A 13,263-nucleotide genomic window follows, 5' to 3' on the forward strand; every position below is an offset into this window, starting at 1 on the left:
AGTACTTCTAAACCCATCGGTTATGGTGTTTCGATCTGGACTGCACCTTGACATTTGACATTAAAATTTTGATGGAAAAGAAGTTGAACCGTGACCAAAGAATCATTGTTTCTAAAACACTGCTTGACAGCAAACACACGATGTTCTACTCAGAACATTATTAATAAAACAATACAGTACAGCCTATGAAAAAAATTGTTCAAAAATAAACATAAAATAAACCACTACTAACACTGAAAGTGATAAATCACTTTTAAATCACAAGTGATAATTCAAAAGATTATCAAAACAATACAAAACAATCTAGAAAAAAAATAATTAATTTTTGTTATAATAAGTTATATAAGTTATTTTTATAAGTTACAAGTTGTCCATATTGGCCTGACATTTTATTTGTGGTATTGATAATACGGTGCAAATCCCAAAAGCTTCTGGTCTCTGCAGCTGTTTTAGAACTGCATCCACTTTACAGCTAGAAGTGCTCACAGTTTATAGGAAAAACTGGTTACACATTTGAGTTCCTGCAATCTTTATAAACTCTTGAATGAGTCTTTTTGTTAGAATCTTTTATTCTTTTACATTTAATTTCAACTTGTGCGACCACTGCATATATAAGAGCACTCTGTACATCATGGGAATCATCATTAAAGAATTTTTTAAATCCCATATAAGCAGTTTCAACTCTACATTTTTCTAAACATTTACACAAGCAAATGTATCAACAGAACTCTTTTGGTTGACACAGTTTTCCTCTCAGACAAATATTCTTCATTTTTAATGCACAGCTGTTTACAAATATCCAGGTTTTGAGACCGATATATTTCTGTTTTCTATCTTTCTTGGCCCTACCTGTTAAAGTTGAAGGCTGAGGAGTGCTGTTATGTGTTGTCTTATTTGCAAATTGAAATGTTATTTTCATTGAATATTTCAGGATTTTTATGAAAGTCTCTACCATGATTTCATTATCTTAAGTATGGTTGAATTCATTGTGTAAACAATTATCTGTAGATTCAGATTCAAGAGTTTCAGTGTACATCCCATTAAATCTATTTAAATCTGAATTCACTTAGCTAGATGGAGAATGGGATAAAAAATCTTTACTTATTTCTCCTTCCACATAATTTTGTAATAAGTCTACTTGGTTATTTATTCTAACTGGAGTTAATTCAATCACATTGTCAGTATTTTTGGATTCATTATTATTGCTCATGGTAACTGGTTGTAGGGGTTCTTGTGAAGATTTTTCTTCATTGTAAAATTTAAAACAAACAGTGCTATTAGAAAAATTGTGTTCATCCGAAAAAAATCCAAGAGAAGCCAAATAACTACAGAGTGGTCCAAAAGTCGCAGAACAGTATATTATTTCAGAAGTTGTAAAGAAAATGAAACATTTGGATACACCAATGCAAATTAGATATGAAGTTGGGTAATAACTACCCAATTTTGTTTCTTTTCTTTTTCTGTTTAGCCTCTGGAACCACTGTGGTATTACTTCAAAGGATGAATGAGGATATATTTGAATGTAAATGAAGTGTAACCTTGTACAGTCTCAGGTGGACCATTCTTGAGATGTGTGGTTAATTGAAACCCAACCACCTAAGAACACCAGTATCCATGCTCTAGTATTCAAATCCATGTAAAAGTTGCCTTTACTAGGATTTGAACCTTATACCTGACTTTCAAATCAGCTGATTTGTAATGATGAGTTAACCACTAGACCAGCTAGCTCGGAATATGAGTTCCTAGTTGTGCTTCAATAGACCAAGAGATATTACATTAGCAACTTGGTCTATTGATACATAACTAAAAATTACCGCTAACTTTTCGTTTAGTGATGTGACATACAAAATATGACTTTGGACAAATGGCACGTCGGTTTTTTTAATTATAAAAATACTACGAGAAATAGCTGGACAAAATATTTTTTACAGATAAATTCCATATTTTCTCATTATATTACGGCAGTGACAGCTCAATTTTTGAAGAATGGTGCTTGGTCTACTGGTGTGTAACACTTTCCAATTTTCATACTAAATTCAAAGAAAGACATGTAGAAGTTTGTTTGAACATTGACATTACTTACTGTGTGGGTGATTGATGTTGATCAAAATCTTACCTCTAGAGATAATTGCTGTAAACAAACTCTAACTTGTCTATACTTAACTTTATTAAAGCTTTTATATTTTGTTGTCATTTTAAGTTTTACCTTTTCATTGGTGTTATCACCTTTTATCTTGATGGTCACCAGAATTCTTTTGGAGGAAATTATAGTAATATTTTCCTTCAAATTTTATTTCTTTTGGTTGTACAAACAATTTTTTTGAAGTTATGTCATAGAAAGTAGTATTACATGAATTTACTTTCTTCTTTGTAAAGTAATTTGAAAGTCTTTCTGTACAGGTGCCTCAGATACGATATGCTACTCCAGAACGACTTCTTGGACGGCTGACAGATTTAAGATTCCTTTCAATTGACTTCCTTAACACATTTTTGTTGACATACCGAGTGTTTACTGATGGTGTTACTGTCCTAGAAGCTCTGAAAAAAGTGTTTTATAATACCGATCCTCCTGAAGCTCAAGGAAATCCAGCTGGTTCAATAATGTCAGTATAGAATGAAGCTATTTTATGATTAATTGTGTACTTTTTCTTGTTAAAGCCTCAAATTGGTAGTATAGTATTTTGGCAATTCTGATTAAATGGCAACAGATTTATGGAAAACCAGTTTTTCTTTAATTTCCTGTTACACACATTAACATTTCACATTCATATACACAGAACATTTTCAATTACTTAGATGAATTCAGTTTTCCACTTTAATTTTTTACTTTTATATAATTTTTTTTTAATATAAATAATTAAGAGAAAATTATCTTTCTTAGTTATAATAATACTTATAGAAAATAATAATTATTTATTATTATTTAATAATTATTTAGAGGAATAATAATTTTCTCTTTTTATAAAATCAGGGCCTGAAATATCATAGTTAATAGAAAAATATAGAATGAAATATGTATGCAGTTTGCCATCTGCATTTGCTTGTTTACATATATAAATATAGTTCTGATCGTAAAGTTAAGGTATTAAAATTTACTATCTGTATTAAATCTGACAAAAAGTAACAGATTTAACAATAACATTACTGAAATTACAATTTATATGCAGAAATTGTATTGGAAATATCAGTAATTAATTAAGTAATTAAGACCTGTTAATTAATTGTATAATTCCTGACAACCTACCCACATTTTTTATGATGTAAGTTTTTACAGTATGATTGGTTTAATGTGTTTAAGATTATATTTCAAAAACCAATATTCTTTTTTTCTGAATCCCAATTTTCACTCTTCAGATATTTAAAAATACTTTCATTCTAAATCTGTTTAGTACTAGTAATTTTCTTTACAGTGTAAAGACTGCTTTCTTGAGCCAAATCTAATTTAAATATCTTTTGTACATTGTCCGTCCACCCCTTTTAATTTTACTATCTAAATAATAAAATGTATTAACTTTTAGGATTTATGTTTAATTAAATTAATGAATAAATTTAAGTTACATTGATTGGAAAGAAAATTGGTTACCAGTGAATGCCAGTAGCATATATCAAACTATACTCAATGTTGTTAAACTTCTGGGATTACAGAAGCCAGTTTATTGGATACTCTTTTATATTTCATCTTGATACACATTCACATACACTACTCAATTCATACTCCATTTTCCATGGTGATAAATTTGTGAAAATTTTCCAGATATTGTGGAACCATCAGGTTGTAAGAGTGCAGTTTACTTTTTTTCCCAGGAATGTCTGACACATAACCTTCGTCTATCTTAATATTTTCACACAATTTTCTTCCTTTCAGTTTTTCATTAACTTCTTTTCACATTAAACTTGATCTCTCAAAAATCAATTTTATTTATTACTTCTGATTAATATTATAACTAATATTAATGTTTTCTCTTTAGATTACTATTCCTTTTTCATTTAAAAAAAAAATAAAAAAAAAAAATTAATTGCCTGTTCTACATATGTGATTTTGAAAGCTTCATGTATAGAGGTGTAATCCAGTCTCTGGAAGTTACATCCTTATCTCACGTGTTTTCATGTTATTGTTTGGCTTTCTTGGTTCCCATTCTAATTAACATTTCTTAAATATTTTACAGAATAGAAATAAAGATTATGTAGCTATTTACTTTAATAAATTATTTATGTAATAATATCTTTTAATTTATACATAAATACTTATTCTATTGATTTAAATATTGATATTTAATGGTTTGAAATTTTGATTACCTATTCTTTCTCCATATTTTCAGCCCTATGTTCATTAAAATTTTAATTATTTTATTTTTCGTACTCTATGTTATCAACTCTGCCTTCACCAGATCTAATAATGTGATGTAAAAAGCATTGTTTTTCTAGCCTGTCTTCTGCTAAATTTAAATTCTGTTAAATCCCTGCTTCACCTAACCAGTTATTTGTACTTAAAAATATTTTCTTTTTTATGTCAAAATATTTCTTTCTGTCAGTTAACTTTCTTTTATTGATTTCCAATATTTACTTTTATTTTTCAAAAGCCAGTACATTTTCTTACTATTTTCATTCTTTGTTCCCTAATATGGATGTGTTTCATTTCTATTTGTAACACTAACAAGGTAACTGAATTACACAAAAAAATACTCCATACTTGAAATGTAAAGAAACATCCATAAAAAATAATCATCCCTTATTATCTTTAAATCCACTGCTTTCATTTGGCATAATATACACGGTGAGCAACATAAAACTGAACCCATAACGTAACTGCTGCAGAAACGGTAGGTTATGTAGGAATGAAATTTTATGAATGCTACGGATAAATTAAATAAGAAAAACATAACATGTAATTTAAATGTTGCATTTATTTACCTTATTGTTACAAAAGATGTTCAAAATGGCCACCCTGGGCACAGATACACTTTGTGCTAGACTGATCACATTGAGAGTCGTCTGTTGCAAAATGTTGTTGTCAATTGCATTGATTTCTCATTGAATGTTATTCTTCAGTTCACCAATGTTGTAGGAATTAGATGCATAGACTCTCTTCTTTAAGTAGCCCTAAAGAAAAAAATTGCAAGTAGACAACCCTGGGGAACATGGGGGCCACCATCCTCTGCTCGCAGCTCGTTCATTTGTGAAAGCTGCATGAACGCGATTCATTGAAACGCTTGGTATATAAAACATGGTATTGACAGTTTGGTCAAAACATATTGGTCCCACTATACAGCTACCAGAAACGGCACACCAAACATCAATTTTTTTCATCGTGATGTGGATGCTTAAATATTTTCCAGTACCTGGTGTTCTGTGAATTAATATAGCCGGATAAATGAAACCGTTCCTTGTCTGACATGAAACATGACATTGACCTATCTGTCCACCAACAATGTTTTGAGAAGCCAGTTGCAATAATCAAGTCATTTCGGTTGTCTATCTTCTTCAGTTGTTGCACAGTTGTAATGCAGTACAGTTTCAATTTTACTTCATGAAGAATTTTACGGCAAGATGTTTATTTAACACCAGATTGTTGGGATAACTTGCATAGTGATTTTTTTGGACTGGCAGTAATTCTCCTTTCAATATCGGCAGTGACCTGTGGAGTCGTAATGGAAGGTTGCCTGTTTCGTTTTGCATTTGAAACCAAATCTATTGAACCCCATTTTTTAACTAAATGCTACTCTTTGCTGGGATACAGGCATTCGGAAATTTTTCTACAAATACTTGACGTGATTCTTCAAATGATCCAGAACAAATATAGGCTTCAACTGTAGCTGTCCTCTCCTGGATTGAATAAGGCATTTTACAGAAACACAACTGCACTCACAATACTGCACTGCAACAAAACGTGTGTTGCGCTGACACATAACCACCTGACAAACAGCAGCAACAATCACTGGTATCATACATCTACTAGTCATGCTAGTTGTGTGAGAGTCTTTCATATGTAGTGTTGGGTAGCGGTTCATTATGGGTTTGGTTTTATGTTGCTCACCCTGTATAATGTAATTCAACTTTTTTGTTAAAATAATAAATATACTAAGGTTTTACTCTAAGTAACATAGGTATACATTCTGTATGTACCTTAAATCGATCTGTAAATCTAGAAACTATATATAAACTTATAACAATACTAAAGAAGTAAAAAACTAAACACGGATTTAATCCATGTTTAGTTTTTTTTACTTTTGATTTTATGGGGGAAAATGTAAGAAAAAACCTCTATGTATATTTGGAAAAATTACGGTACTTATTATTTTTGTGCATTAATATTGACCATTTCTAGTTGCATTTTCTGAATGAGGATTTACCTCAGTTTCTCTTAACTGTCCAGGTAAATGCAGGGAAACTTCCTTATTTTTTAATAGAGTAGTGAGCTTTCCCATTGCTGATGTCATTGTATTGTATAATTGTACTAATCCAAAAAAATAATTTAATATAAAGTATTTATAAACTCCGTAGGAGAATAAAAAACATTTCCTTAAAAAAAGCTACATTTTTCTATTATGATTGCTTTACAGTTCTGAAATAGCTGGTACGGCTAAGAAAATATGAGCTGTTAATCGGTTAGTGTCCTCAAATAACAATTAAAGATCTGTTATCCATTTCAGCTGCTATTCCTTAGTATATCATCTCTACACCTGCCTAATTAATGTGGAAATTGCAGGTTATTTACTGTGATATACTTAGATTATTTGCTTCCCAGAGGCATAAAAGGCTCTCACCATTAAAGCGAGACTTTTGTTGAGTGAAACTTTCTGGTAAAATGATTTTTGCTAGACAGTAAATTTTTTTCTACGATTTAAAAAACCCTTAAGATTCTACACATTTCATTTTCAGAAAGCTATGTAGTACCAGCAAGAAAGTGAAATAAAAACTGATTTGATATGGCTGTATATGTTTCATATTGTCAAAAATTCTGTTAATTACTTTTTACAGTTCGTTAGATGGTCTTTTGGAAAGAGAAGAAAATCCATCTATGCTTCATCTATATGACTCTGAGAGAAGAAGAAGCAGTGCATCACCTAGACGGACTAGTGGCGCCAGTTCTGTATCTGGTGAGAAAAAAGTTATTTTAAAATTTGATATATTACTTTGTTAATACATTTTTTTTAAATTTTTAACTGCTATATTAAAAATTCTCTGTTTTGGCAAATTTGGTAACTGTTGTTTATCACATCTTGAAAATATTAAAGAAAACTAGAGTAATTGATTTCAAACTAAGTTTTAATGTAGTCAGCTGCTGATATTCTGTTGTAGATAATGTGCTTTTTGTGGAAAATTAATGGACTTATTTTGAAGATAATTTTATATAGCAAATAAACTGGCATGGCATTTTTAATTTGCTGTAAAATTCCGTTTCCATCGTATGGGCAAGCCTCAAGCTTAGGTGGCAAAATGATCAAGCAAAGAAAAAAAATAGACTGTTACATTCCTTATAATATTTTGAATGTTACCATATTTGTGCATTTTCCTTGCATATTTTTTTAAATATGTTTTTCGTATAAATGTGCTTAATAGCTTTTCACTTCAGATGCATTTATTACATTTATCATTGCCAGAGGTAGATTTTTTGTTACTTAGATTAAAAAAAATGTGTAATATAATTTTATTATCCGTGTGTTAAAAAAATTTAAATATAATGAAAACATGAGGGTTCTCTGCACTCCAGTATTGATTACTCTGGCTGTTTACATAGCCGTTTAAATGAAACCATGCCTTGTCACTAATGAAAATGTTATTCAAGATCTGAATATTGTTGTGAGAAAAATGCATATTGTTATATGATTGGGTTTTCACAATTCCTGCATGATGTGAATATGGAATGGATGTAATTTTAATTTCTTTGTAGCTTTCTGTATAGTCTTGTATGAGATTCTAATCTGCTGAAATAGCCTTCTTCAATAAGAATAGCCTTCTTCTATAGTGATTATTCAAAGGATACACTGACATATTCTAAAGATTCATCATTTAAAAATGTTGACCGGCTGGACCATTTTGGTTCATTCACTTTCTTTAGAATGAGCGACTGTGTGTGACAGTAATGTCTTATTGGGTACATTTGATTGAGGAAAAGCTACAGCAAAGTCTTGGCACGTTAAAAACGATTGTGATTTAAAATAACTCTTATGAATGAATGCATTTTGAGAGTGTAAAACGCATGATAATATTTTTGTAGCACTCATGTCACTCAAAAATAAAATAGAGTACTTGATTCATATCTGTATGTTATTGCTATAAGAGCAAGCATTGCCAACTCATTCATTAGTGTCAGTCTAAAAGCAACTTTTCCACTTGAATGGATAAATAAATTCAGAATTGCATAAATTTGTGCACTCCTTATAGAACAAAGCAACTTTTAGTGAATGAAAAAAATCTATAAGCTGTCATTCAGAACTGTGCTACTATGAATGGGATGAGAGATGAGTGGCTATAATGAAATGGACTATAATTTCCAAGATGACATTTAAGGAAGGTGATGGAATTGTTCAGCTTATTCAGAACAAATTCCACTATCCAAGCTTATTTGGATAACATTTATTATAGTGCGATGTAATTCACTTCCATTGTTAGGGAGCAGGATATAGAAGGCTTAACTGTTTTGGATGTCTAGTTGGTCCAGCAAAATAAATATTTCAATGCCTGAGGGTAAAGTGTACGCTTTTAAAGAAGGTACAGCAAATTAAGTTAAAAGTCAAAACCTACTACACATTATATGTGAAGGGGATACAATTAGCAGAGTTAGAGTTCATCACTACCTTGGTATATTGCTCAAAGGCAAGTTGCACTTTATTAATCATGTTGGGGAGGACTCTGCCATGATAATGCATAAAAAAACTTTAAGAAAATTGTTTGTCAAGAGTAAGGTCTGTCTTTGGGCAGTCTCAATATTGCCCCAGGGAAGTTTCAAAATTTAGGTTTATGGTTTGGATTTGAACAGAGGTATTATTTAAAATTTATTGAATGCTGAAGGTAGATCTTTTTTACGTGTACATGTTTGATCATTTTCCTGTTATTAAGTGACTGCCTCCCCCCACCCCACCACCATCTGCTATTCTAGACAAAAAATTAAGTTCAGTATCTATTTTTTCAACTGTGGTGGCATTTGTGCTATTAGTTTGTGACTACTTCATCCATTTAATTTATATTATTTACTTATATTTTCTAAGGTTTTATAAAATAAAATTCCAATGGCGTCAAGAGCCTGTGGCAGTGCGTCTGATTCTTTCGGCTATATTTGTGAAAATTTTACTGTCAAAAAACAGCAAACATTGTAGAATTTGTATTAAAAGTATATTTTGCATATTTTGATGCGAAATAAGGAGACCGACATAAATCTTAGGCTCCTCAGAAGGTCTATTCAGTGTGTGTTAAAGAGTTTCATTAGTGGTCACAAAGAAAAAAAACACAATCTTTCTGCTTTGGAGTGCCTGTGGTTTGGAAATAACCAACCAATCATAGTGATTGGTTGTTACTTTGGATGCTTACTACTTAATGATAAAGAATGATTGTTACTAAAGAATAATTGTTACCTTTGTTCATGTATAATAGAGGGATTCAATCTAAATAACAGAAAGGATATTTTTTACCCAAACCATCAATCAGCGATATGTTTTGTACTTCACAGACCAGAAATACCTGTTCCTTCACCACCAGATAAATTACATGTGATGAAGAAATGGTTTCACAGATCTGTGCTAATGAACTGGATGATGAAAATGATGATTATGATCCTGGAAGTGATGAATCAAAACTGTTCTAGCAATCTGAATTAAAGATTTGGTGAGGGGCTTAAATTGTCCTAAGGAGTCTGAACTTTTGGGCTCAAGGTTGAATGAAAAAATTTATTAGATCCTGGCACTACTGGTTCACTGGTTTAGGAACGGAGAAAAAGCTATGTTCAATATTTTTCTCAAGAAGATGTATTAGTTTATTGTAATATTGTACCTGGACTAATGGTGGAACTATTCCATATTGACTACGGTTTCTAAATAGAAATTGTTCATTGACTCATCAAAAAGGAGTCTTAAAGCAGTTCTTCTGCACAATGGAAGTAACAACATGTCTTTACCAGTGGGGCATTTGAAAGAGTTTTATGAAAATCTTGAGTTTCTTTTAATTAAACTTTGGCATAAGGATTGAGGTTGGACAAATTATGGCAATTTAAAGGTACTTTCTTAGTTACTTGGAAACAAAGTTGTAACAGGCTGTACGTTATAGCAGAATAATGAACTGTAGTATAAATAAAATAATTACACACTGAATAAGAACTAACTATACTATATTTATAAGGTTAACAATATTAAACTATATTACTATGATGCAGAGGCCGAACTGGTGTGCATGATTACATTATCACTGTCCAACTCCGACTATTTAGTATAACAGAATGTTCTTAATACTAAAGCTGCCCATAGGCAGCGCTGAGTGTCTGATTTTAAACCAAACAAAGTGGTTATATCAAATATCCTTGTTTTTTATGTGAGTGGGATAGTCATGATAGAAAGCAGCACTGTAAGAAAAAAGTACGACCACCAAAATCAACCTCAAAAGTTAGTATGAAAAACATTGAAAGAAAAAGTTTAGTAGAGCCAAATAAAGTTTTGCTTCTTCTGTATTGTGTTAAATTAGAGTTAAAAAAAGTAAAAGCATTAAAAAAGAAATATGGATTATTTCAAGTATCTTTATAGTTAGTTTCAAGGTTTATCAGAAACAAAGGAGGATATTTTTGTTTGGTTGAATGTAAGGAAACTATGAAAGATATTTGTATCTAAAATGGAGGAAGCAGTAAAACAAGCTTGGAAAGCCTTCAAGGATACAGTTACAAAGTATCTTGGAAACAAAAAAGATAAAGATTATTAAAAAAAAAAATTGTACAAAATATATCAGAAAAATTAAAAATAATAGACTGTAAAGAAAGGCTAAAGGTGCATTTTCTAGATTCGCATCTTGGCTTCTTTCTCAAAATCTTGGTGCAGTAATTAAGGAGCAGGAGGAAAGATTCTACCAAGACATGAAAGAGATGGAGGGGAGATACCAAGGAAGATGGAATATGAGCATGATAGCTAACAATTGTATTTAAAAAGGGATGACCCATTGCGAGATCACATAAGAAAATGCTCCAAAAGAAGCATCAAAACAAAAAGAAAACATTTTTATAAGGACGTGTAAGGACATAAATAGTATTTTACTATGATTTCATTAGTTTTAATGATATATTAAAATAATTTTGTTTTTCATATTACTAGTAAATAAATTTTAAATTTATTTAAAAGTTGGTTTTTATATTTAAAAAAAAATTGAATTCTTTTTGTGAAAAATCCTTATGTGATGGGAGAGAAATTGAGGTCATATTTGGATTCAGTGCCCAAAATTACATAAGAATCGGCTATCAAATTAAAAATAAATTTAATCATTAAAAAATGAAGTGCTGTGTTATCAATATGCTCCTTTTTCTGGGAAAGTGGGGACTGAAATGGTCTTTTGGCCATTTTCAATGAGTTGAATGCACTGTTGCACCATATTATGCTGTGCCCATTGAAATTCAGTTGACATTCAGTCCTACAAGTAATACCTTCACCTCTCTTAGGGACGGGTTATATAGTGAACATCTTTATTTCTGATAAAACAACTGATTACAAATGTTTTTGGAACACTTATATAGTATCTTAGAAAATTTAAATATGTTAAAGCTGTAAGAAAATGTGGCACACAGCATAAAGGAAGATTTTGGAGGATGCAGTTTTTGTGGGGAGGTACTGGTGCAATTAGTTTGAACTCTTGTGTAATGAATTAATTTGCTTTATTGTTTACATACAGTTTCTTCTTATTGGATAAACTGTAGCTGACTTAGTGATTTGTCAATTTAGCAGCTTTATTACATATCAGAAAATGATAGCAACAGTTATTAGTCATGGGTTTTTGTTTTGGGAATTGGGTTGTTTCATAATGTGTCTTAAGAAGTTACACTTTTTAATGTCTGTAGTTGGATTTTTCTTATTTGGGGCAATTTTTCTGAAAATCTTATCTAATAACATGGTAAGTTGGTATTCTTCAGATAGAGAAAAATATTTATTGAATATGTATTTATTAAATATTGATGGGAAAACAGTGGCTAAAAGCACAGAAATTCAAACAAAGAATGTACATATGGAAAAAACAAACTTGTTTCTTGAATAGAAATTGATCCCCTTTGTTCATGTAAATTTTCATATTCTTGAAGCTTTAATTTTTCAAACAAACTCTGAGAAAAACCAAAGAATAATTATATCAATAGTCTAATGAAACTTATCTGCATTTACCCGTGGAGTATGAAGTACTTCAAAATCAAAGGAATGTAATTTTTGGAATATTCTCAAATGCGTAAAAATTCTGATATAATATACAGGTTCTGTGTCTTGCAAAAAATTGCAAATTTCAGGACATAGAATTGGGCTAAAAGAAAGGGAAGGTTAGTGGTTAAAAAAATCTTTTCAATGGATCCAGATTTATGTTTGCATATTCTTAAATATAAATCTAATCGGTTCATTTTTCCATAGTAAGTGTGCTAACCTCATTACATTTATTACATGTGGTGTTAATTGGTGTGAAATTTTCAGGTTATGGATCAGAGGTCAGCGACAGGGATCGTAGTCATAGTTATGATTCCCAGGGATTTCCTAGTCGAAGTCATTGGAGAAGCAGCTTCAGGAGATGTAAGTTGATTACTTTTATTTTTGCTGTATCCATAACTTGTATTCGTATATATATATATATATACATTTTACTTGGATTGTATTACATTGTTACTTTTTTTGATAGTGCATGTTGTATAGCCTCCTTGATTTTAGAAAATTATTTACTTTTATTGCTTGAATGACTTGAAAGTAACTGATTTTTATCTTTGTTACCTTACACAATCCTTCATCTTGCAGATTTGTACTAAAAAATTATATTTGAGGTTGGGTAGTATAGTGTTGTAAATAGGAAAATTTATTAGCACAAATATCAAATTTGATTATTAAAAAAGTGTGGGTTGCATATATGATAGCACATATAACCTTTATGGTGCTAAACCCAAAGTATAAATGCATAGTAATCTACAATATGAAGTGTGCAGTGATGGTAAATGAAGGCAGTGTAGATACTCCACTGTAATATTAACTTAGTTTTAGAGTTTGTTCTGTTATGAATCTATGAAACCTGTGGTCTCTGGAGTATATTAATAGTTATCATTAAGTAATG

General features: G+C 30.7%; 1 protein-coding gene across 1 annotated transcript in view; it reads left to right on the forward strand.

Moving 5' to 3' along the window:
• LOC142317735 (ras-specific guanine nucleotide-releasing factor 1-like) overlaps positions 1-13,263 on the forward strand; it is a 526,102-nt gene that overhangs the window by 401,586 nt on the left and 111,253 nt on the right. Inside the window, exons 17-19 of the mRNA XM_075354282.1 lie at positions 2,401-2,603; positions 6,979-7,100; positions 12,633-12,734. Coding sequence (XP_075210397.1) covers positions 2,401-2,603; positions 6,979-7,100; positions 12,633-12,734 — 427 coding nt within the window. The remainder of the gene's footprint in view (positions 1-2,400; positions 2,604-6,978; positions 7,101-12,632; positions 12,735-13,263) is intronic.

This window comes from Lycorma delicatula, chromosome 1 (genome assembly GCF_047948215.1).
Source record: "Lycorma delicatula isolate Av1 chromosome 1, ASM4794821v1, whole genome shotgun sequence".
NCBI classification, from domain to species: domain Eukaryota; kingdom Metazoa; phylum Arthropoda; class Insecta; order Hemiptera; family Fulgoridae; genus Lycorma; species Lycorma delicatula.